Source organism: Rhea americana, unplaced genomic scaffold (assembly GCF_003343005.1).
Source record: "Rhea americana isolate MKP2758 unplaced genomic scaffold, rheAme1 scaffold_81, whole genome shotgun sequence".
NCBI lineage: Eukaryota > Metazoa > Chordata > Aves > Rheiformes > Rheidae > Rhea > Rhea americana.
Genome location: NW_028186990.1, coordinates 2,961,348 through 2,988,291, shown reverse-complemented (window position 1 = coordinate 2,988,291; position 26,944 = coordinate 2,961,348). Strand labels below are relative to the sequence as shown.

Here is a 26,944-nt window from a genome sequence, read left to right as displayed (position 1 = left end):
CATTGGATTTCTAACGATGTTTACAGCTCCAAAAATGAGGAGATTTTAGAAAATAAAACACACCGGGGTTCCTCTTTCTTGTTTTCTAGTAATTGACACTGTAGGGGCTGCATTTTCAAGTTTTTCTATACAACCAGGAAGACCAAAATATTCCCATAAACCCAGAGGCTTTCAAAGAAGCTCCAGGATTTTTCAAGAGGTAGCAACAGCATATATTTGGCTGTTCTGCACGCTCATTTTATTCGGGTTCTTTTTATCAGATGTTAAGTTATAGGTATTATTATGGCCTCTTCTTGTAATATCAAGAGAGTGTTACAGAGGTAATATAAAAAGAACCCAGGGCCAGAGGACCAACAGATCACAGTGACTGACAGATCTTATTTTAAATGCGAGATCTCTCACTGTGTTAACAGTCATTTATTAATAACAGATTAAAATGTGAAGGACATTCTGTGTGACTGTGTCGTCACGTGCTTCTCTCTTCTAATGCCGAGGGCTTACTATACCAGTACTGCTGTAAAAAGCTAATCCACTGGAAGCACTGAATTCTTCAATGAAAAACTGGGACAGGGAGATGTGTTCATCTGTGCTCAGGGACTCATTTCCATGTTTCCAGTATAACATCAGATCATCTTCATTGTATGCATCTGTGAGAAAGTAAAAGCTAAATCATCACTTCTGCTGGAAAAATGCTCCTGTTTTCTTTTCTTAGGGATAGGAGATCACTTGAATAATTTGGGAAAAACACAAATAAACATGTTTTTCATCTCAACCTGTCCATTACTTGACAATGAAAAACTTGCAAAGGCCATTTTCAATCTTGTTCCCATCTTGAACCCAGCCTTGTGTCCTGCCAGCAGTTTGCCTGACAGAGGAGGAAGAGGGAACACAGGGCAGCTGTGAGTCCCAATCCTCACAGCTCTGTCATGCTCTGGGGCTCAGGACAGCATAGGGCCCGCAACTCTGGAGCTGCCATGCTAAGCTGCCTGAACACTATGAAATTGTTCCCTTTTGAGAGACTAAGCAAAAAAACAGCATCCCAGTTATGGTCATAGTCAGGATAAGAATAAACCTGGAGATAGGAAAATGCTCTGCAAGACAGAATTTCCTTTCTCTGTCCAGCTCTGCAGCTTTCTACAAAAGGCTGAATCGAGGTGGAAAAGCAGACATTTCACAGTAACACAAGCACACATTTCCATTTTTTCATGAGGCCAAATCCTGACATCCTATTTCAGTTTTAACTTGCATTTTTCCCTCAAGCAAAACATGATTTCTGACAGAGAAAAGATTTTTAGATTCAGGCCTTGGAATATCAGCCCAGTCAGAGAAGAGCAGAGTGCATCTCTGTTTTTCCATCTTCCCAAAGTATATTGGGTTCTAGAAAGATCAAAAACTGGCCAATATTTCACATACAGGCTAAAGGGTTCAGGTCACACACTAAAAGCAGTGAAAAATGTATTATGAACAAAGAATTAAACTTACAGCTTTCCAGTTCTAAAGAGCAGTTTTGAGTGTCCAGAGGAAACCTACTGAAATCCATGAAACACATAGCAGAAACTGTTATTCTGCAGAAAGGAACAGAAAAGCAGAAATTAAACAAAAATTTTGACACTTTCTCAGGGCCGTGCAGACATCTTACTGAGAGCCCCAACCACTCTGCTGATTAGAATATGACTGAATTTTTCTACATTCTTATTTTTTAGGCTCTTCTAGAATTGCTGCAAGATAGTGAGATAAAATTAAGCCAATGAGAAAATATATGTTTTAAAACATAAACAGTCTTTCTTATTAAGTGCCTTACCTTAAATTTTTAAGCCATTCACTGGCCTGGTCCTCATTAGCCTTTCACATGTTTTGCTTTGAAGGGTTATGCTTACAAAGATTAACATAGGAAGTTTACATTTTTGGACTGGATTTCTCAAAGACTAAAGTAGATGTTAAAGATTAGAGCAAATATTATTCTAAGTGTTATTTTCACAGCTAGAATGGTTATAATATTTAATGCATAAAAAGGTAAACTGCAATTTTTAAAAGCCTACTCTCCTCTTCAATACCATAGAAATGTTCACAAAACTGCAAATGAAAATGTGTCATAATTTAGCACAGTCATATTTGATATTAAGGGTCTTATAGTCTAAAAAGTGTAGAAAAATCTGAGCAAAGATATTAATTTTGCATTCCACCTGCTTTTCTACAAATGTTTAGGATATAAATGCCCCCCAACATTTTAATCAATAAACAGAAAAGAAAGGCTAAAGGCAACAATTTAAATTTAAAAATAGTAAATATTGTTAAATTTCCTTTTCCTGTCACAGCTTGCATTTTGTATGATATTTTACATTGATTTTTTCAGAGTTTTGCCTAAACTGAATCCTTCAGAAATATAAGTGAGAAGGAATACACTGGATATAAAAGTGATCTCTGAAAATTTGTGATTAGTAATCCCATTATAGCTGAATTTTTACAAGTATAAGATTTTAGTGGCTTGAAATGAGGTTGTAACAGTGATACATCTCTAAAATGATGCATAAGACTTCCAACTATGCATGTTGTTTCAATTTTTTAGCTATTGGATCAGGGAACTAGCAAGCAAATAATGATTGGAAAAAATGAAGATCAGTCTGGCAACAAATCTGGATTTTTATTCTGTTTTGCTTCAATAAAATCCAGGATGTTAGGCCCTGACAAAATCTGTAGAATATGCAGATTTCTTGCAAATAAGGATTTGGATTATAACCTACCCATTGCATGTAAATCTGGCAATATAAAAAGAGGGTTTTCATGAGCATCTGATTGTTTAGGAACATAAGCATTAACATAGGCCGGAAACACATTGTTTGACCTTAATCATTTCAAAACCTTGATCCAGCAATGTTTAGATCTCCCCCTTCCCTGCCACGCAGTTTGATAAGAACTAATGAGAGAAAGAAGAGGACAGGGCAGCAGCCCTCCATGCTTATGGCCAGAAGGGGGATCCCCAGGTTTGGCAGTAACTTGGGGGCTTTGCTGTGCACCGGCCTGTTTCTCAGGTCAGAAAAGTGAGGCTGGCTGCAAGCTGACCTGTCAGAACAAGAGGAGTCACCCAATACACGCTGTCTGGTGATGCAGGGTTAGGGAAAGATAACTATGGAAGTAGAGAGAATGAGGGCATGAAACAAAAGCAGGACACCAGCTTGCAAAGGTAACACAGGACACAGACTGCCATCACAGATGGGATTCTGAGCAGTGAGCAAATGCTACAAATTGATTTACAGTGTGTATCTGTCTCTCTGCCCTTCAAGTGCTTGCATAGATCTTTGAACTATTCAGATTAGATGAAACATCATCTCTGCGTACAGGTATAGTTAGTGAAAACTGGAGAACTGGGATTCCTACAATATGCAGGCCTCAGGCTGGGCCTTTACGCTGGGGGGCAAATTCCTCATTAAAATCATTTTTGCCACATCATCTAAATCTGCTCAATAAAGGAAAGCAACAGCATGTAGCTAGAAGGGAGGTACAAGTTTAATGACCTTGTTGTTCCGGTTCTGGAATTGCTGTTTCACTTTCCAGTTCCTTGTAGTCACACAACTTGCCTCTCTAATACTGCTGGTATCAGGACCAATAATTGCTCTCTGTGCCTACCTGGAGCCCTGATTTGTATCAGTGGTATGTTTATAGGTATGTAAAGCTGAAAATAGCCAAGGCAGACAGTTTTAGAGTTATTTGCCAATAATTTTGGATTTTACTGTACTCAAAAGAGTAAAACTACTGCAGTATTGTTAAAACCACTGGCAATGAATTAGCACTTGCGAAACTTCAGCAGTATTTACAACAGATGTAAAATTTGCCATCATCCTGCAACAGGAAACCATACGTGAATGACGAAAAATATATTATCTGCTATGTCAGTCCCGGATCTGTTTTTCCCCTGATAGATTGCGAGTAGCCAGTGGTCACCATTTCACAGTATCCAAGCCCAGGAGATTAATGCCAGTCCAGTGCCAGAATCTTAACTGCAAAGGTCTCTAGAAATTTTTTACTGTACAGATCATTGGTCAACAGTTGCAGTTATGTTGTATTTTCTTATAAAAGGGTGTTATTCTTACCGTAGACTGAAGAGTACATTGCCATCAGGATATACTCGGAGCATGACATTTTCCACAGTTGTATCATGGATGAAAGATCTTTTGGAGTGTACAAAAAAAACATCAGGTACCCAGATCTTTTTTATCAGTCTTCCATCAAAAGTCATACTTTTGTTTTTGCTACTTGGAAATGAAAGTCTCTCATCCTTCCAATAATGTCTGAGATATAAAGTCATTGTGAAGTCCTTTGTTTAAATAAAAATAAAAGAAGATAATGCATATTTTATTCAGATACAATAGTAAGCAGTACAAAATAATCAAGTCATAGATCAATTTCTGTTCTGGATAACATATGGAGAATCCTCAGAGAGAAGAATCAGAACCCATATTAAAGATAGGTTGGAGCAACCTTTGAGATTCCTGCTGTTTGACTTATCCCTAGTGTCTAAGTCTGAGGTTCATAACTCCTTTGTACTGAGACAAAACTCTTAAAGATTTCAGTGGTCTGCTAGATTGGATGATCAGTGAAGTGAAAAATAAACTTCCAAATCAAACAAAGAAGAATGGAAGGAGGGTTTGTTTGGAAATTTTCAAAGGCTCTTTCTAGAATGGACTGTGGTTCCTTTACAAATAAAGTAATTTGAGTCTTTCATGAGCATTACATCTATTTGTAAAGTTGCTTATATACACATTTTGTACAAATATTGCACAGGATTTTTAGATCAGTACATTTTTATGAATGAAATGGATGGTACAGAGATAATACTGTGAATTTCATAAGAGTAAACAATTCAAAATTATGAGAATTATGACATTGTTAATATCAAAGATTGCTATAAATACTTCTAGGATCTTATTTAGAGAAATAACATCATTTATCTTAGTAGAATACTTTCAAAAAGAACACTGGGAAGATGCTTGGTTCTTCTCCTGTAATGTGATTTTATGCCCATGTGAGTCCCACTGGGCTCCAGAAGAATGCAGCAGTTCATACTGACAGATCCTGGCAAGCTCATACTAACAGATCCTGGCAAGCTCAACACTTAGAGCTAGAGCTAGTCAGTGTGAAAAGTCATTGTAAATGAGATCTCCTTTGCAAAGTTAATGCACCCTGCTATTCTAGACTGAGCAACCTGGCACTAATGCCTAGGTTGCATTTCTTAGCAACAATCTTGGCTGAGGAATGAAGAACCTGCATTCCACGGCTACATGTCCTTGATTGCAGTGAGGGGGTCTCCTTCCTAAGACTATTTCTGGAGCTGATTTTTCTACTTCTCTCTGTTATGATCACAGCTCCACCAGTGCCAGAAATGATGGGAATATTCAGGCCTGCATAAGCAAAGGAATCAAAGGACACAAAGCCTGATCATCAAAAGTGCAGAGCAGTGAGAGCTCTTATAGAAGCCCATGGGACTTACAGAACATCTGGCATTTTCAAATCAGCCCAGGTAGAAATTCAGTAGGTGCTCATATGTAACCCTAATTTAAATGAGAATTACCTGCATGCTTTAAGACAAGCTGTGTTCTTCATGGGCTCACTTTCTTTAACTGTATTTTTTTACATCATCCAGATGGATGTTTATGAGATCTTGAGTTTTTGCTGAAGTTCTTTATTCCAGTTCTACTAACGAACTTACCATGTCAACTTCAGATATGCTGTCAATGCTTTCTACCTGCACGTCAATGCCCACCGGTATTGGTGACCCTTCAATGTAACAGAATGAAAGAGTGATGAGGAGGAAAAATGCAGATTTTTAAAGGGAAAACTACATAATAACAACTTGAAGAGATTACTCCATTCCAGCATTTACTATGGTCTGTCCACCTTAGTAGACTGAATGAGAAAGTTTGTGGCAACTCAATCAAACCTGAAAAGTTGAAGGAACAAGTACAAAACCTTAAGTGATCTCTTTGCAGTCAAAGTGGCTGTTGTTGGCACTGCAGTTTAGAAAGCAGCAAGAGTTTTCTTGTGGTGCCAAAGCTAATGAACGGCTTTTATCTTTAATTAGTTAACTACTTAAAGCTTGGCATAGATATTTGTTAAAAGGGATTGCTTGCTCACTACTTCATAAAGAAAAAGCTGTGCATATATTAAGCATGTTCTATGACAATGTTGTGTGTGCAATGTATTATTGAGTACATAACTTATTATTAAGTACAATACATACCAAACTGCATTAGGTCACGTTATTTTATATCCTACCTCATTATTTCATGCCACATAAATGAAAAAGGCTGTGAGTTTATGTCACAATGGGATCTTAATCCCATTTTTATAAAAGCATATTTTTGTTTTTACAGTAAGGTAACTCAAAATCAATTAAAAATTACTGTGAAATATAAAATTATTTCCAGCCTCCTCAGTGCACAATAGCTACAATTAGAGTTCCATACAGATTATGTACCTGTGTAATTTTTAGTAAGCAAGTCTTTCCACTAAAATAACTCACTAATCATTTCCTTAAGAAGGAGAGGGAGATAGAGAGGGAGACGGGGAGAGACATGTGCATATATGTGTATACACATACCAAAGAATATTTGGCACTTGGAATGAAAATCAAAAGTAATCTTTGTATATGAAATTCCAATTTCATTTTTAAAAATATTAATTTAAAATATTTTTAAAATACACATTTAAAATAACCCAGTACAAAACAAGAATACAAGGAAGACTGAACAGCAGGAGACAACAACTTCTTTGACTGGTTTTTCTCTTTTTCTTGTCTTTTACTTACATCAGCATAAAGCTAAAATAGTCCAGAAATATCACACTCCTGATAACCAGTCACAACACTGTGTCTCTTTTTGGAATTATCCTTAAAATAGCAGCCCTTGTGGATTACACAGCTGCCTCTGGTTCTTATCAGTAAARATCCTGAACTATTCTTGAGGTATTTTAAAATCTGGCTCTGTAATCTCTTGATTTGACTTGTATATTTTAATGGAGGGTTTGACCCTGCATAGCACAGATAAGGACACATTGTGCACAGGAAAGCAAGGTAAAATGCAAACAAAGTTAAGGCACACAGGAACATGTTACTGTGCTGACTAGAGCTGTGCTGTCTGGCTTGGAAATGATTCCTGCCTCTGAGAGGAGTGTGTCACTTGATCTGTTCACCAAAGTCTCAAAGCTGAAGATGAAATTCAGGAGTCCAAATAGCAAAGTTCAGTCAATTACTTTATTAGTAAGATACTAGACAGTACTTGGGAAAGTATTACTTACTTGTAGGTTAGTTGTTACTACTCTTTTAGAGAGTAGTAGCAGCAAGAGAGGTCTGCCCTAGAGGCTGACACACAAGCATACCAAAATATATATCCAACTAGGCTTCATACAAACCAATAAACATTTCTATGCTTCTCCTAAACCTGATTTGACTACTACTTATCTTTGTTTTTCCCACACAATCCCAACCACATCACATAAATAGTTTATTTATGCTAAATACTGACTTGTACCAAGGACTGGTGCAAAAAATCACTGCTTGTAATCTGAGTGGAGTTATCTTCTCAGTATCTCACTGAAATCTGAACTATGTTGTAAATTAAAAACACCCTTAGCCTAAGTAAGAGCCACTGGGGGATTTATACATCATATGAACATCATTCACAGATGAGGTTCACACATCATTTAAATGCAAACATTGTGTGAAGATGAAGTATTGTCTATCAAGCTTCTCATTTATGATCTGAAACTTGTGACATGTCTGCATTGCAGAGCAGATTCCTGAGCTCGCTGTACATGAGCTAGGGTGGGTAAGGGAGCAGGCTAGCTTTTGAAGCACAGATCTCCAGCCCAGGGGTTTGATCCATACTAAGGCTCACTTTATCTGCCAGCAGAGATCTGGTCTCAGCACCCCAGGCTGCCTCTGAAGTCCATGCAGTGAAACCAGCACTTTCTAGATTTCTACTTGGGATGAGCTGGCTTGTGCCTTAGAAAAGCTTATTAGTTACCAGGTAGCTCAGAGTGACTGCAAAYAGGCAGATGAACTGCTTATTAGCTAACCTGACCCACCGAGAAGCTTCAACTTCTCTGTATTGTAGGTATGTTCAAACTGTGACCCTAAGACTGCGGCAGAAAGGCCTAGTAGGATATACTGGAGCTGCTCATATCTGAGCATACGTTGCATCTTAGCTGGTATTACTAAAATTTTGGGGGATGATTTTCATGACTGGAATGTCAGTAGGTTTCATCCCATTTGAGGAGGATTATGAGGGTGAAAAGGGAGAAGAGAGGAGCATCTSTGTACATTAAAAAATGGCTTTACCAGTTTCTGAGTCAAGGACAAATCTAAAGCAAATAAAGTTAAATGTCTACCATCACCATTCTTCAAACAGCTACTCAGAAATTGTATCATAGAATAGGATAACTAGCTCTCTAAGTATCCATATATAATGTGTAGAGTGGATTTTTTTTTTCTGAATGACAACTGTTTGAAGTGTGACAACAGCAGTCCTAAAAGTTTCTTGGAATTTTCAAAAATTATAGGCAACAATTTCCTAACCCAACAAGCAGTATTCTGGTGTGGATACAATTTCATTCAACATTTCACCTCATCTGGGCAGATATAAGGGAACTGATCACAGAATCAGAACATAGTGGCATCTTAAGTACAGGTTATTACATTTATTATATGTGCACAAACTAAAGTGCCAGTTACATGGAAATGCATACACACACACTTGGTTATTTGAAAGGACTGCTTACACTAAGTTGGGAACTGTTGTAAAGCTACATGAGTGGGAGCACTGAATAGGCACGAAGGAGATCAAAAGCCAGGAGAATTAACGTGGGTATTTCTAAAGTGAATTAAATAAAAAAGGAACTGTTGCAATGAAATTTGTTCCTGATTTGGTAGAATCTTCGTAGCCCCAAGCTGGACTGTCTCCAGTAGTGCCATGTTGCTCTTGCACTGGGGAGCCCAGAAGTGGACACAGCACTCCAGATGAGGCCTCCCCAGGGCTGAGTAAAGGGGCAGGATCACCTCCCTTGACCTGCTGGCAACACTCTTCYTMATGCCCCCYTAGGATACCATTGGCCTTCCTGGCCACAAGGGCACATTGCTGGCTCATGKTHAACTTGTTGTCCACCAAAACTCCCAGGTCCTTCTCTGCAGAGCTGCTTTCCAGCAGGTCAGCTCCTAGCCTGTACTGGTGCATAGGGTTATTTCTTCCTAGTTGCAGGTCCACATCTCCAGCCTGTCGAGGCCGCTCTGAATGGCAGCACAGCCCTCTGATATATCAGCCACTCCTCCCAGTTTTGTATCATCAGCAAACGTGCTGAGGAGGCACTCTGTCCTTTCATTCAAGTCATTGATGAATATGTTGAACAAGACCCCGTACTGAGCCCTGGAGGACACTGGTACCTACAGGCCTCCAACTAAACTTTGCACCACAGAGCACAACCCTCTGAGCTCTGCCATTCAGCCAGTTCTCAATCCACCTCACTGCCCACTCATCTAACCTGCACTTCCTGAGGTTACCTATGAGGATGTTATGGGAGACAGTGTCGAAAGCCTTGCTGAAGTCAAGGCAGACAACATCCACTGCTCTCCCCTCATCTACCCAGCCAGTYGTCCCATCACAGAAGGCTATCAGGTTGGTTAAGCATGCTGACTGTTCCTGATCACCTTATCACCTTCTTATCTTCCAGATGCTTAGAGATCTGGATGAGATGTTCCATCACCTTTCCAGGCATGGAGGTGAGGCTGACTGGCCTATAGTTGGGTCCTCCTCCTTGCACTTTTTCCAAGATTGGAGTAACATTGGCTTTCTTCCAGTCCTCAGAACCTCTCCTGTTCTCCATGACCTTTCAAAGATGATGGAGAGTAGCCTAGCAATAACATCTGCCAGCTCCCTCAGCACTCTTAGGTGCATCCCTTTGGGATCCATGAGTTTGTGGGTGTCAAGTTTGCCTAAATGATCTCTCACCCAATCCTCCTCAACCAGGGGAAAGTCTTCCTTTTGCCAGACTTTCTCTCTTGTCTCCAGGCTCTGGTTTTCCTGAGGGATGGCCTTAGCAATAAAGACTGACGCAAAGAAGACATTCAGTAACTCTGCCTTCTCTGTATCCATTCACCATAGACTACATTAGACAACATCCCCTGACCTCAGGGCTGATCTCATATTGACTGCAAACAGCAGCTGCAAATATTTTCATCCTATTCTGACTCTATTTTATCAATAAATGTAGATAGATGATAAATATACTAAACACCACACATATACACAACCCCAGTCACTTCAGTACTCTATTGATTTTCTAACCTGAAGCCTTTCTGTATTTTTGCCATTCCTCCCTGGCATAAGATACATATTGGTCCTACTCTGGTCTAGGCTTTCTGAGCTTCATAGTTTTCTTGGAACATTTTCATTTTTGCTGTGATTAGAAATCAGTTCCACTAAAAAGAGTAATAATTAACTATTGTAACAGGTTGCAGGGAATTATATAGTCTACATTGCTTGTATTTGATACATCAAGATTGGGTGTTTTTGAAAAGGGAGCATTTCAATAAGCATTGGAAGAGATTCTAAAACAACCAGAAAACTAAACTGATTTGTTTGTTCTTATGTCTGCACCACAGCTTTCTCTCTAATACACTGAGAATTTCAATCTCTGGCCGACCATCAGGCAACAACATCAAATTCACTTTGAAAAAAAGTAACCGGAGAAAAGCTGTGTTTTTTATTTTCCTAGTTTGACAAAACTGGGGATGGCAGAGAGGATTTTGTTATTAAATTGAGCAGCTTCTGTTGCTGCTAGTGCGTTGCTACAAATCATTATTTTAGAGGGATTAGTGACTTTCACAATGCAGGTTCCACAGATTTTCAAGATAATTACTCCTCAGCAGAAAAAGCTGAATTGTTTTCAGATGGGTTTATCTTTACACAAACCATTTCTATTCTCTTTTATTTTAAAGGTTTAAACATACTGAAAGAATTCCCTTATAAGCATAGAATTTTTTTAATAGATAGCAAGGGCAAATTATATAATACTCTTTTTAAAAGGGATATTACATAAAAAGGATATCCTTTTATTTTAGGATCACTTTCCATGGTAATAATGACTGGTTTAAAGAAATTCTGTAATCTTTTTAATAGCCAAACTTTTGAACACACAGTGGATTGCACCTGCAAATCCATATGATAAATACTGAATTTAAAAAAAATCAGCCACTGAATCCCGGCTAGTCTAACAATGCGTAACAGTGCATTATGGAAAAAGGTTAGGTCTACAAACAGCTCCCAGTAAGAGAGAGAGACTAGAGGAAGTACAAGACCTACAGGAGTGCTTTCTTCTAAAAACTGGCTTGTGAACCTGGAGGGGAGGAAAGCCGAACAGAAGTGTAAGCAAGTCCCAAGGAAGTTAAGCTATGTGGACGATGCTACTTTCTTCTGACAATGAGTTAAACTGGGGAATTGCTAGCAATGGAGTTTTCTCCTTGTTACTGATTTGTTTCTTACCTGAGAAACAAAGGTGGACTGATATTAGCAGTAGCCAATGCTTGGATGGAAGAATTAGCAGTGTAAGAGAAAAAATCCAGGAGAAGGAGCCCATTAGAGGTCTTGAAAATCACCAAATGATTTCCTCTTCTTTCAGACCCCAGCTAGTCCTTCCAGTAACACACTGGAGAAAGCCATTACTCTTTCATATAATCAGTCTTCCTCACCACAGTGAGAAGATGTTTCTGGATTTCTGGGGAGGACTATGGTGCAGATATGAAAATAACTTCATGACAAACAGCTATTGGAATTACAGAAGTTTTGGACATTCATYGGGCAATGTTTTCTTTCCTTTTCTTCTCCTTTCTCCTTTAGATTAATTTACACAGGAATAATTTAGCTGGAGGGAGAGGGGAAGAGCAAGGGTGGGGGGGAACTAATGTTACCCAGTAGCTAGAATGAGATCTGTGGTCCTCAGAAAATTTGAAATAAAGACTGTTTAATTGCAGATTGGGAAGTGAATTGTCTAGTGAAGTGAATTGAAACCTTTCGACCAAATAAATACTACTAATTCTTTCCTAGCATTTCTAATAGGTATTAATTTTATTATCCTCTTTATTGGTTGACAAAGCAAAGAGAATCGGTCTTAAAACCTCTTGACCTAACTCACCTTTAGTATAGATCCTAAGGGTTCCCTAGGACACAGTTTAAAAAGAAACATAAAATTTTTGTACTCTGATGCACATGTATGTATACACAGAGACCTTGCACATACACAATGACAGTGATGACATGGTTCTTTACTCTTTAGATTACAAAATAGTTCAGAGAGTGTGTGTAAGGGGTCTTATAGTTTGGAAACCAAGGCACAGAGGAATAAAAGAATAACCTCCTCCATAGGTTACTCCCATGATTTTTTAAATGACAATGTTAATTTTTAGCACATGCAGACAGAAATCAGGAGACCGAGAGCACACAACAATGACTTTTATCAATACTTTGAAATAAGATAGTTAAGAAAATAATAGGCTATATAGAAATAGGTGTATATGTATAGTAGAAAAGAAAGCAATTTAAAAAGGGTTTCTAAGCGTAAGCGTAACTCGCTCTAACACCTTCCTTGAAGTACATAGTTTTGGCTGTGAAAGCAGCCTGTGTAGTGACACCCAGATCCAAGATGCTCAGTTCAATGAGCATTGATATTGGTATTGATCTGTGCTCAGCCTTTCTCATTGCGTTTAAAACATGGAGGTGACCATTCTGAAAAGTACTGGCAACATAATTTCTTTCTTTTCTGAGTCCAAATATAAGCCACCTTCTTACAGAATCACAGTTTACTGAAAAATCAGCTGAAGTACCTGAACCCACAGCAGTACAAAGATACAGAAGTCATGAAAAGATCTGGTTCTGGGCCTACTGTCATTTGTTTGCTTTCTAAGAACTATGCAAATGGATAGCCTTGGCAGAACTGGCAGCCATTACTATACCATTCCAGGACCCTTAACATACCCATCTCATGGCTTTCATCAGTGCTTCTGGGAGCAGCAAGGCCTAAATATAATTCCTACTGTATTTGCTGATGCAGCTGAGAAAAGCTATTTGAGCAAGGGAGGCATCCACACTTCTAGTGCTGCCTTGCAGTAGAATTACTCTAACCTCACCATGCTGGTCCACAGAAAGACTTTGCCCTTTCTTCTCTTTGCTCTGTTGCAAGGCACTCTGTTTGAGTCAGCTGGGGTCCACAAACCTGAGACTTCCAAACTGAAAGAGGACAATGAAATTGCATGGGGAGCAACAGACAAAAACTCCATGTAAAGGAAAAAAAAAGAAAAAAGCCCAAGAGCCTGGCATAGGGAATAAATGCTATGTAACAGTCACTGAGCTTTTTTCTTAATAAAATTTGGGCATATTGAATTATAGGTTTGCTTCTCTCAACCTCATTGTGTAATGACTTGCGGACAAAATAGCATTTCTACAGCAAAAATTTAGAAACAGCTTGCTGGTTTTGCTTCATCTTGACACAGTATCTTTCTGAGGTTTAGATCTTGATTCTGTTAATAAATGGACAATATTAAGACTAATATTTAAAACCAAACATTCAGAGAGTCAAATTATGCTTTTGCAGCTGGAATGTCATTTCAGTCAACATAACAATACCAAATTACACTCAAATAAATGACAGCAGAGTTGTGTCCACTTGGTCCAAAAAATATCTCTCTTCTCAATAGAACAATGATATATTTTCATGCGAAAGCAACCAGTCATGTGAATAAGGTCACAATTAATTCCAATAACTCTGCAGTCAGTAGCATCAGTATCCAACAGTTCTACATTCATTTCCTCCAACTCTTCTCCTTCTCCTGTGCAGATGTTTGCTCAGTTTACAGGTCAAATTTGGCATGTGCTGTCTCTGTCTTTCCTTTTTATTTAATTATGAATATTAAAAACTCTAGATCCTGTAATCTGCCTCACTCACTTTGCATCTGTCGAGCTAAATGAAATTAAACTAGCCAGATTTGGATTTAAGAGTTCCCTGCATGAAGGGATCTCCAGAAGGTTCAGAACGGCATGAATTTTCCAGCTATTTCTTCCCTAGAACTGGTATAAAGGATGATTGATCTCAGGGGAGGGGCACAGTGGAGCTAAATCAAGAAAATCTCTCATTGCAATTCTATAACATACCCTGAAAAACCCACTTGGGTATAGGAGAGGGTGAAAAGTTGATCCTCTTCCTTTTAAAGGTAAAGAATCATTTTAAAATACTAGTTTTTCACCCAGCTGTTTTGACCAGTTTCTTTTTTCTTCCATCAAGACTGTGAACTGTTACATCTTGCTGAGCTGAATAATCATGCACTGTGGCATGCGATAGATACAAACCCTTCAGGAATCAGAGTACTGAGATACTTTATCAGATTTGATAACAACAAACCCAAAATTTCATCTGCTTTAAATACATAAAGCCACAAAACTGTAAGTCTTCATGCAGCTCAGGACCGGCTCTCTGCAGATGCAATGTGAAGAGAGAAAAGCAAAGTCCTTGTCCCCTAGCTCTGCCTTAGGGTATAAGTCACACTGAATGTGCTGTGAGCACTAATGGTGGCAGTGCAAAGGTTTATATGCAAAGATGGCAGTGAGGAGGTGTGTGTGACTCCTCCTAGTCACTGCCTGTGTAATAATGGTATCTCTAGTTTCATCTTCTCCTCTAGTTAAGTTTCCTTCTGCTGCCCATTTAATATTCATCACTGTTCTTCAGAGAAACCCATGCTCTGTATCTGCTTTCAAACAATATTTCTGTGCATGTTAATGAGATTCATGATTTAGTTGGTGAGTGTTGTTCTCTTATGAGGTCACACTTGTGTACCAACTCTCTGTTGATACCCGATTAACCTGCCTCCTCCAGAAAAACAAACCTTTCTTTACTACTGTAACACTATTGAAATCAATGCTAAAACAGTAGTAACAGAGAATACATTTAGAAGCAACATTCATTTTGCTGAGACTTTTTTCTGTGTGCTGCAGAAATGTTAAAGGATCTCTGTTTTAGTCAGTCACACATAACTATTCCACATATTATGAGAGTTCTGAAATTTTGGAAGTGTGTTAACTATGGGATGTGACTGAAAAAGGTGCTACCTGTGCCACTATTGCATGTGGATGATAGTCAGAATAGAGGCAAAGCTGACACATTGTTCTACTAAAAGCTACTTCTGAAAGACAGGAATACAGCTGAAATCATAACCATGGCATTGTGATTATTAAGGGGCTTGTGCAATGAAGTCAGTGGGAAAACTACAGCTGGCTTCAACAGGAATTGAATGGGCTCTATGACTAGTCATCTGAGAATAAAAGATGGTACAGATTTGCTGTGTGCAAAAAAAATCCTCACTGCCTGTGGAAAATTACAACTGCCAGATCGCAGTGCCTATTCTGAAAGCTGCTTTTACTTACATCAGAAGTATGCTTTCTGGGATGATCCAATGATATAGGGCCTCCCAAACCATTGTTTGCTTTCATGGAAATGCTACTTCCTTCCTGAGATGACATGCGCTAATATTTAAATTCCTTGAGTGCCAAAGCAGGTGGTGACACAAAGCTATCCTGAGTGACATACATTAGACTGCAAGAGGTAATCCCAACTTTTTCTGTCAAGATATAATGTCTCAGTAAACTGAAGATCTGCAAATAGTTTTATAATTTCATACAGAACAGACAGGTTTAGGAATTAGTTCATTTAAATCTCTCAAAACAGATTTGATGACTCTAAGTGATTTGCTAGTTGCTACTATACTAAGCAGTTCACAGGGATACCTTAATCACTGTTCACAAAGAATAGAATTCTAACAGTATATTTGTTTAATTAGTTCCCAAAAGTAGACAATTTAGATAATTTCTCCTATTGGTATGCTAAACACAAAAAAGTCCATTGCCTTCAAATATTTATTGGTTTCTTCTTTATTTTCTGAAGTGCAATGAAAGAGGTGAGTCACAGTTAAAGCTGTCATTCAATTTTAAGTGACATTGTTTTGCACAGTTTCAGTAACTTCTGGATAACAGAATAAAATATTAACCAGCACAGTGCAGGCATCTGCTGCTTACCTCCAAATCCAGGTCTCAGTGCAAAGTCATGGTCCTCTATGCGGAGAAGCTGCTCAGACTTAAGTGGACGTATTTTGGTGCTGTCAAGCTTCCTCATTTTAATTTCTCGTTTGCTATATTAAAAAAAAAAGTAAGTAATTTTTTTTTCTGTCTGACATTCAGAGTGCTGTTTAAATGAAACAGGGACTCAAGAATCCTGGACTGTTGAATCTGGTGTGGTAAGGGAAACAACTGTATTAATAAAGTTGGGAAGATACATATTGGAAAAGGCAGGGAAATCACTTATGTGCCCAGGTCAGTGAGGAACACCAATTACACATAAAGAGCCATAGGAAAAAAAGCCATGTTTCCTTCTGTTCCCTTCAGAGACTGTATCTGTAATTCCATGAGAGATTATAGCCAATTAAAAAAATATTATTGGTGACATAACTGCTTTCAACTCAGACTTGGAAAAAACACTATGTACCAAAGGTTTTAAACCACCTTACATGCTATGCATATTATAGAAGCACTTATATTTTCTATTATAAATCTTTTCTTCTTTTCTTTAGACCTCAAATGATTCAATAATTTTCAGAAGGACTCTGAAATTGACAGTCCTGGAATGAGAGACTTGCTTTTTGAGATCCTTTCAAAACATAATTCAGATTTGGCTAAGTTACATGCTGCCAGGTATAAATTTCCTATTTGTTTGTTGCTTGTTATCTCATCCCTTATTTGCTTATTTGCTCAGATATGCAGCAACATTTCTGTGCACTGAAGAAGTGCTGGCTGTGCATTTTTTCTTGTGCTGTGCATAACTGAGCCACTGGATAGCACAGAGTCTTCAAAATACACAAAAGGCTTTTACAGAGCCCTTTTTTTTCATGTCTGCTCCCAGGTAGGATAAGAAACAGCAACAACAGAGATTTAGCGTACACATTAGGAAAACCTTTCTCACAGTGAGAATAGTAAAACATGGGAAAAGATTGCTTGGGGAGGCTTTGAGACTCCTTTCACTCAGGYTATTTAAGAATAGGTTAGACAAATATATCTAGGAATAGCATAAATACAGCTGTTTTGCCTTGGGCAAGGGAATCTCTCTGGAGATTGCTTCTTTCATGCCTTCTGTGATTCTCTGCAACTTTACTGCCAGCAACTCTAATTATTACTTTAGCCTGAACACTAGAAATTTGTCCTGTTCTGTAGATTTGCCCTGTAGCCAAATACTGTTTCTGATGAGGTATGGAATACTTTAGGATGAGGTACACCTTTCATAGAGGCATACAGTATTTACCTGTTCCCCCCACCCCCTTGTTTTATCACAGAATCACAGATGGTCAAGGTTGGAAGGCACCTCTGGAGATTCTCTAGTCCAACCCCCCCCTGCTCAAGCAGGGTCACGTACAGCATGTTAAACRGCATCACGTCCAGGTGGGTTTTGAGTATCTCCAGAGAAGGAGACTCTACAACCTCTCTGGGCAACCTGTTCCAGTGCTCTCTCACTCACACAATAAACAAGTTTTTCCTTATATTCTGGTGGAACTTCCTGTATTTCAGTTTGTGCCCATGGCCTCTTGTCCTGTCACTGGGCACCACTGAAGAGTCTGGCCCCATCCTCTTGACACCCTCCCTTCAGGTACTTATACACATTGATAAGATCCCCTCTCAGTCTTCACTTTTCCAGGCTAAATAGGCCAAGCTCTCGCAGCCGCTCCTCACAGGAGAGATGCTTCATCCCTCTGATCATCTTCGTAGCCCCACGCTGGACTCTCTCCAGTAGTGCCATGTTGCTCTTGCACTGGGGAGCCCAGAAGTGGACACAGCACTCCAGATGAGGCCTCCCCAGGGCTGAGTAAAGGGGCAGGATCACCTCCCTTGACCTGCTGGCAACACTCTTCCTCATGCCCCCCTAGGATACCATTGGCCTTCCTGGCCACAAGGGCACATTGCTGGCTCACGGTCAACTTGTCCACCAAAACTCCCAGGTCCTTCTCTGCAGAGCTGCTTTCCAGCAGGTCAGCTCCTAGCCTGTACTGGTGCATAGGGTTATTTCTTCCTAGTTGCAGGACCCTGCACTTGCCTTTGTTGATAATGAAGCCCAGGAGATTACTTTTAAAAATGCTGTGTTACAGGAACACAGAGGAAAGATCAGCTGCTGGCTTGCTCAGAACCATGAGGCTTGGCCAGATTAGTTTACCTGAGTATTCTCAAATGACTTTGGCAATGTTATTTAAACTAAATTATCAGGGGAATCAGAACTTTCATGTGAAGTTTCAAAGAAAGATTTTATTTTTCTGAGAATGAAAATGATGTGGTGGCTAAAATTAAAYCCAGTCCTTTAAAGAATTAAAACTACCACAGAGAAAGTCCTTCTTTATCACAGTAGAATTGAACACCTGCAACACTCTGAAATAGGTATATGGGAAAATTCTGCTGCGTGGGAACTAGTATAAGAGGAGATGGTGCATTAAAGTCAGAATTCCATGGCACAGCTAATACAGTCTGAAGACATCAGGTTATTTGCCACTGGATGTGCCAAGGGAGATACCTGTTTCATACTGAGATAATTTTACTGGAAGAAACAGGCTTAAGCTGTGTACATCAATTCCAACTTCTTACTAGAAAGAAGAAGGTAAGTGACTAAGGAAAACTTTTCCCAGTGATTCTTTCTCAAGAGGCAAAACACAAGCAGGCAAAGCAGGAAGTTTTTTCTTAATCACTGAGCCACTTAGAGATTTGTTGTGAGATTTTGATACTCTCATTTTCCTGAGGACAAAATAAACATAAATATCACCTAGGTGAAAAGCGTCTTTTGTACCTACTTACTTGAACAGCATCTTCAAGCTGATTTTCTTTATATGTATTTCYAGCTGCCATCAAAAGTGTTGGATTAAGCTAGGCAGTCTTGTGAAAGTCAGAGTAGTGCTTTCATTACAAACATGATGCATCTTTTCTTCATTACTCTTCTTTGGCAGAATATACTTGTTTATTGTAAAGTAAAATAGGCTCATGTGCATAGATATGTGTTCATGGTACTTACTTGGAATTAATTTCACGGACACTGGTAACATTGTATGTGTAAAGGTATCATAACTGAGAAACTAARAAATTCCTAAAATAAATAAATAAAAAAGTTCTGCTTCACAATTCACATTCTCTCTCACCAGCATCCCCACCCAAGGCTAAGAAGTATTCTCTGTCAGATATTTCTTTAATAACAGCATCTGGACTCCAGATGCTGTGCCTTGGCTAAGAGTTACAGTATTAAATTGTCCTCACTGCAGCATTACACTTACTCAACTGATGACTCAAAGGAAATGCATGTTTGTATTTGTTTACCACCACTAGACCCATGTCTAACTATTGATCAGTGACACAGAATTGTGAAATCATCAGCAGATGTTTTTGAATGCTCCTTCCCATGGGATCAATTCCGTCAGAAAGCAGAAGAGACAGATTTACTACCCTGGGTCTCAGAAAAGCYTACCCAGGCCATTCAAGACCTTACTGGGGTTGTAGTTGCCAGTGATATGACACTTTTCATTCTCATTGAAGTCTGGCAAAGACACAGATGATATTTTGGTGGCCTGGCACCATGGTTTTGTTATCACATAGTTGTAGCCAGAGCACCGTAACTTGGGAGCCTAAATACAGTCATTRATTCTGCACATTCATTGTATAGCAGATGAAAAGCTGCAGCATTAGAGAAAAATAATCCATATGCACTTAAAGAAAGAAAGTCTCTCTTTATCTTCCTGGGGTGGTAGCAATAAAGGGAATTCTGATAAATGGCTTGGCATTAGCATAGATCTGGGCAATGGTAAATGTGAGCTTCTCAGCCTCGATGAAACATGTGCTCAGGAAACTACTGTTTCCAGCTATAATAGTTCTGCTTCCAACAGCCATATTCCAGGCAACATTTTACATTATGCAAATAAAATGGTAACCTAGAATTAAATCCCAAWAAAGGTCATAAAAAGTCTAGGAAGTGTTTCAGATCACAGAGGGATGACAGCCGTGCKCACTTACTTACGAAGTTAATGGAACCACTAACCCTTGGGATGGAAAAAAAGTGAGATACTCTTTGGACACCTCAGTACCCAATACTGTTATATACAGGGCTCGATGTCTCAGTATCTGAAAGGGTTCTCAGAAAGCATTTAATCACTGCCTACAAAGCTAAAGCAACTAATTTGGAATCTGTRGTTAAAGCATTTAACTACATAATACCATCTGAGTAGCTCAATAAAAAGCAGCATTCAAGGCAGTGATGTGGTTAGTATCCCATGTAGTTGTCTTTAACTTCCTAAGTTATTACAAGTTTATGTTGGTTGAAGGAGAAATGGGAAAAGTTCGTGGAAAATAAATCCACTGAAGATCACTAAATCTGCAGAAATTACATCCTAACTCAGGAAGTCTCTGAGGGAAAGATAGCAACTGGAAGCTTATGGGGACTATGAGGGGGAAATACCATATATATTTGCCCTGTTCTTATTCTTCCAATTTTCTGCTTACAGCCATTGTTGGAAACAGGTCACTAGAGTACATGAACATTTGGTATGATCCTGTATGGCTTTTCTTCCATTTTAATGCCCTGCATAACTAATGATAGGGTGAAAATCCTTGGCAGGAGACTAGAGGAAGGCTGGAGCACCTTTAGATATGCAGCAAGATATAACCACCTTTCCAGTACCATACTCATTTGAACTTTGACAGACTTGGAAAATCTGAAACGCATGTCTCAGGAAAGACAGTTAGAAGGGGTTTTGCCTTCAGTTACACTAATTTAATATCCAAGATACCACACTTCCTCTATTGCCGTGATACGGGAATAGTGGGGACAAAAATTCTCATCACATTCAAAACAAAATCAACTTTATGAAAATACTACTAGATCTCAAGGTCATAAGGCTCCTGAGATACTCCAGCTACCACCAAATSAAAGGTACTCAAAAGAAGAAGTTACAGAAATCTTACTTTCAGGAGTGTCTGTGGAGTTACGCAGCAGTGTGSTCTCAAACTTTTAACACATTTATCAAATTTTGAAACCTAGATAAATGCAGACATCAAAACTGTGCAGTTCTGTCTCTTTCATAGAAATGCACTTCCAAATGTTTAGTAACATCAGCAACTTGTATTGTCAAAAAGCATAATATTTCGACAGTCAAATGTTTTGTTCTTTACTGTAGGAAATGGACCATGAGAATAATCTCTTTGTCATGTACTTTTAGTTAATACTTTAAAATCTTCTTTATAAGAGAATGCACACAAATAGCTTTGGTGGGAGAATTGGGTTACTCTATTAAACCAGTAGAACTTGTAGGTTAAGTAACATTTTCACATGGGATTCTTTCTAAAAGGCCACCCATTTAACCAAGGCCATCTGTCAGCTGTGTCCCTAATAACCCTAGTGCTGGCTGAAAGGTTTTTCCCCAGAAAGAAAAAGAGGCTGCTTGAAAGTCAGATTCTGTTGAAATGTACTGGAGGATAATGCTGCCTTTAGAACAAAACTGGAGAGAGAATCAAACAAAGAGAAATTAAACATTTTTGGATCCTTTCCACAGAAAAGCTGATTTGCAGCTGTTAAGCTTTGGGATCTTCTGTGGCTCATATTCTGCAACTTTCTTCTCAGTTCCAAATTTTAAATCACAAGGGCCTGTAAAATGAAGACATGGAAGGCCAAACCATTGCCTTGTGTATATCAGAAAAATATTACACCAATTAGTGTGAGATAAAGATGGCATCCCAGCATTCCCCTCTGTTCGTGTTCTTCCTTTCTGTTGAAACACTTCTCTTGCCTGTCTTGCAGGAGTGTCCTCTGGGTCCATTCCCTGCTCTTTGTAAAGGTCCATGAAGACGGGAGGGGATACTGTGCTAATATTAACTGTTCTGCTATCCTGTGACAAGAGGTCAGTGAAGGACGTCCAGCAGGATGCTGTAACATATGCTSTCTCCTACCACCAGGCTTCTATTTTCCCTTGGGGAATTTTTATATCAGGGATAGAGCAACTCCTTATGGCTGTTGCAGAACAGTATAAATGCAAGCAATAGTAGCATATGTTTCCCTTTCAGTGTATCAGCTAAGGTTAAAACAGATATTTCTTCCCTTTCCAGGGATAAGAAGATATTTCATTCTGTTTCCATTCAATTCTTAACAATTCCTAACAGTCTGGTGCTGCAAAGCAGCAGACTAGACCTTATTTTGGTATTAGCACTTGTTCTGTTTATTTTATTATTACAAATAATTGTGCAAAAGTAGTCACTCCAAAACTGTCATTGAGTTTGAGACAGGTTGCTGAACAGCTGATTCTTTTCATGGGCTTTTGGTTTGGACTGGACTTGAACCTATGACCTTGAGCTGAAATCCAGAGGTACTGAGCTATATAGCATCTTCAAACACCTCCAAACACCATTGTTTCACTGAGATATGCTCTGTTGCCTCGTATTCCTTATATTTGATTTTAACACAACATTTAACAAGTTAGGGATATGTAATGGCTAGGTTATCACATAGGGAGTGTTACAGAAGGTAAGCAGGTGTACCTACTATAAAGCATGTAACTTTAAAAAACAGCTTAAACACATCAGACTAGTCCAGTTGTGTTACAAAACATGATATAGTATGCACACACTATGAGCTCCCCCTCCCATTTTAATATAGTGTCATGTACACAGAAAAATGTAAGTTGCCTCCCTTCTCCTTCCTTAAATTGAGCTACTTATTGCAATTTCTCCTACCTCCATATAAAGAGAGACTTTGACTGCTTGGATTATCACTGGCAGTCTTCAAAAGATACAAACATTTATTTGTGTACTATCAGGTCAATTTGGAAACACATTCCTAGACCTTAATAGTAAAATATGAAAATGTGTTTGTGGGAAAAAAAAACTAGCACTTTGCAGAGAAACTTAAATGTAAAAAGATGTAGATCATTTTTCCTTTTAAACTAGAGACTCGATTGGAAAGACTGAGATGAAACATTCTTTCTAATGTCTAAGAGCATGGCTATATTACAGAAATGTAACACACTGTGACATCACCAAAAATACAGTCCAAATCACCTCATTTAGTGCCATTAAAATATTTTCTGTATCTTGATACTATAGTTACAGTGTTGTTTAGGGAATGGAAGCCATGTTATAACATTGGCATATAACTTTGGAAGGCATTTCTGCTTCTTTTAATGACCGTGAGAAGGCAAAAGTGCTTGATACACTTGTATTTAGACAATGATATGCTTATCACAGTAGTAATATGGTATCATTTAAGTTAAAAGAGATATGTGTGTGTGTGAGTGTGTACATACCTGCATACACGATAAGGCATTCATGAAATCATGATGCGAAATGGCTAGTTATGGAAAAACTGTTAACTAAAAGTTTACCATTTGTGTTTTGGGAACACCCAATCAATGTGCTACGTATAGTAAAAATTCAGGAAGTGGCAAAATAGGACAGTCAACAAAAAGGATGCATTGACAGATTGCTGACAAACAGCACTGAGATTATCAAATGAACACAGAGAAAGATAATATATTACTTACCTGTTATGCTTTTTTAAGAATGAGAATTGTCGCTGTTGATGAAGATGTTGATGCTGACTTTGAGAACTGTGTAGCACAGCTGACGGCCACAGGCAAGTGAGGAACAGAAGTTTCATGACTAAGACCATCTCTTCCAAAAGAGAAATGCACTTGATCAGCCAATCCACCTTGACGACTTTCTATTTTTAGTGTTTTTACTGTTCAGAAACAGCATAGCATACAATGGATGCACATAAAGCAAGGCATCACTGAAAACAGAAGACAGAGGCATCCCAGTTCTGAAGTCTTCTCAGTGCTCCCTGCATATTTTGGCAAATCATAAAAGCTCCTTAAGCTCAACATCCCTATGGCATCTGCTATCAAACCAGTAGCACCTCACTTTTAGAAATGTAGTAGGTACAGAAAGTTGTTTTGCCAGGCTACAGACTGATCCATTGCTTCCATTCTTTCAGTTGTGGGCACATACTTGAATTCTCCATTATCCGCTCAGTAACCTCTTCAACATAGCCTGTGCAGTCGAAGTGATGTCAAACACTTAATCCTCCTTAAATCCCACACAAAAACCATATACAAATCTGCTTTAATGACAAAGGTCTCTAAATTAATCTTGGTTACTATATATGTGTGTCTGCTCAAAATAATTTTCTGCACAGATCAAGTTCCTTCATTAACTGGCTACCTTGCACTGTCTTCCCATCATTAACATTATTCCTATTTCTGTGAACTGTGGTAGAAAACATTTTGTCAAGAGATGCAGAAATACTATTGGACAGTGTAACATCACAAAGCTAGTCCAGTCTAAAGATGAAGTCTTGTGCCAATGTTACCCAATAACATTTGCAAATACCAACAAACCTTTTGTTTCTCTTTTTCTAAGATCTATGGCTATCTTRTAAAGATTATCTTAAATTTACAAGATATGTTTGTCTAAGACTTAGTAATCTTCTGTAACCCGTAATTTTATCTTTATTTCATTTAGCCTGCCCTACCTGTTCAATAGCAGATTTTATCTGCTAAACCACAAAACATTTTTTAAGCAAGAACATGAGCATGTGTCCTCCTGTGAAAGGTGAGAAGATTTCTTGTGGGCTTAAAATTGGGCAATACTAGACACATCTTCTTAACCAGCACAATCAATTTATCCTTTTCAAACCATCAGCAAATTTAGTAATTATCAGAATCAACAACCTGTATTTATTTTTCTTTGTCTAGAATATGAGAGATATGAGATTGAAGGTTAGGAAAATGTAAATCCCCAAACACTATCTACAGAAGAGAATTCTGGTCTCTCAGAAGAAGGCAATAGCCTTCTTCCTGCATCAGACAAACTATAACAGGAATAATAATAAAAAAAAAACAGACTGTGTCTGCCAAGACTATTAACATCTAAGCAAATTGGGATAATGGTATTGTGATGTGGACATCTGCCTCCTCAAAAGCCTCCTGAAATTACCAACTAACTTCATTTGGGCAAAGAAATAACTATCAGAAGCAAATTATTTTGAGGAGGAGATTACCAAAGGGCAGCTAATCACCGTTGTTTTCTCCCTTTGGAGTTGAGCTGCCATCTGCCTGTGACTTCAACAACAAAAAAAAAACCTTCTCAGTCATTATAAAAATGTAACTGTGTTAAAATTGACAGCCTTGATCAAAAGCTTTCGACCCTATTTCTTCTTTCATTCTACTTTTTTTCATGGGCTAATCCTTTCCTACTCAATAAAGTTATGCATGACCATTTGCAGCCTGACCCAGGGATGGTCAAGTAGTATTTCCAGCAGGTCTAATGAATTCCCAAATTGAGATTTCTAGCAAAGGTAAACAAAAACTGTAGTGCAGACTTCTCCCACTGTTCAAGTACATCAAGAGATTGTCATGTCATTTTTACGGTGTCATTTTCATTCAGAAAATCCTGCAGATTTTCCTATTCCTGACTGTAGTAGTAACTTTGCCACTAAGCTGCAGCACTGAGAAGAGAACTCCATGGAGGATTTTCAAAACATGCTGAATGTTCCTGTGATCGTCCCTGCGAAAATCACCTTTGGTGAAAACTAAGGGCTGGATGCACAGACATATTCCAACACCTTCATCCCACATGAAATATTTCTTTGAGGGGCCTTTCCTAAACACACTGAAAATCAAAGCACTCCCTCTACCTCCTTGGCTAAGGAGTAGTTCCAAAAATTAATTTTGTCCAGTTCAAATTCACAGGAAGTCTTTGTGAGAGACTCTTGCACAGTGAAACTGTGATCACCCTCATTAACAGGTGTGTAATATAAGTGAGGGTGACCAGGTGTCACCCACAGCAATCAAGTTTCTTCATATTAGAGATGTTTTTGTTTCCTCTGGGTAAGACAGCATTACACAGAGCAGATTATAACATCATTATAAATTACCATTAAGGAAACAGGATAATCTCCTATACAGTTGTCAGTAATAAATTCTAAAAGGAGTGTTTTTGCAGAGGAAAGAAGGAAAGATAATAGACTTTTCTTGTATTGGGTAAGTCTTTTTTTTTAATAACAATTAGAACACGGTCTCTTTGCTACTATTAAACTATTTCTTTAAAATCATCTGTTCTCTATGACTCATGAAAAGCTTGTAATGCTTATCTTTCAAGGATAAAGTTAACAATGCATGATTGGAAGAAGAAAAGGAGAGGAAAGAAAGAAAGAGGGGAAGGGGGAGAGGGAGGGAGAAGGTGAGAGGAGAGGGAGTGGCAGAGGGAAGGGAGAGAAGGAAAGGGGAAGGGCGAAACCATCTAGTATCAAAACATGAGATGATTTTTTTTAGTGGGCAAAATAATTCATGACTTTCAGTCTGGAACTACAGATCTCTATCCACTTCAGATCCCAAAACAGAGCAAACTGAGAACAGCTTTATAAAATCAAGAAGAGAAAAATGTCAGGGATGAAGAAAAGTTTGAGAGGCCTTTATCTTTTGGAAAATCTGAGCACATCCAGACCCAATGACATCCATTCTAATTGTAGCAAACTGAAACACTGTAGCACATTAGCACTAAACCCCTACAAATTAGCTGCACAAGGCTGAAAAGAGATACAATGAAGAAAGAGGATGGTAGGTTTACCTGGAATATGTATTTTTGATTCTCCTAATGGAGAAAGAAGCTTAAGGAAAAAACATTGCAAGTTAAGAGCCTCCTAAGATGCCTTAGATTTTGATATGAGTCTTGAAGAATAGAATGGATGGAGGATCTCACAAACAGCTATCAATTCACAGAAAGCAGATTAACCAGAGTAGTAATTCCAAGAGTGTGAATGCAATGCTGCAGCACAAGAATAGGCAGTGTTTTGCTTT

General features: G+C 38.6%; 1 protein-coding gene across 1 annotated transcript in view; it reads right to left on the bottom strand.

The window, feature by feature from the left end:
- The window catches only part of GABRR3 (gamma-aminobutyric acid type A receptor subunit rho3), a 30,200-nt gene extending 6,443 nt beyond the window's left edge, over window positions 1-23,757 (bottom strand). Inside the window, exons 1-6 of the mRNA XM_085322974.1 lie at window positions 23,630-23,757; window positions 16,104-16,216; window positions 5,705-5,772; window positions 4,089-4,312; window positions 1,483-1,565; window positions 507-647 (exon numbers count right to left, since the gene is read on the bottom strand). Coding sequence (XP_085179100.1) covers window positions 507-647; window positions 1,483-1,565; window positions 4,089-4,312; window positions 5,705-5,772; window positions 16,104-16,216; window positions 23,630-23,757 — 757 coding nt within the window. The remainder of the gene's footprint in view (window positions 1-506; window positions 648-1,482; window positions 1,566-4,088; window positions 4,313-5,704; window positions 5,773-16,103; window positions 16,217-23,629) is intronic.
- Between the last annotated feature and the right edge of the window lie 3,187 nt (window positions 23,758-26,944).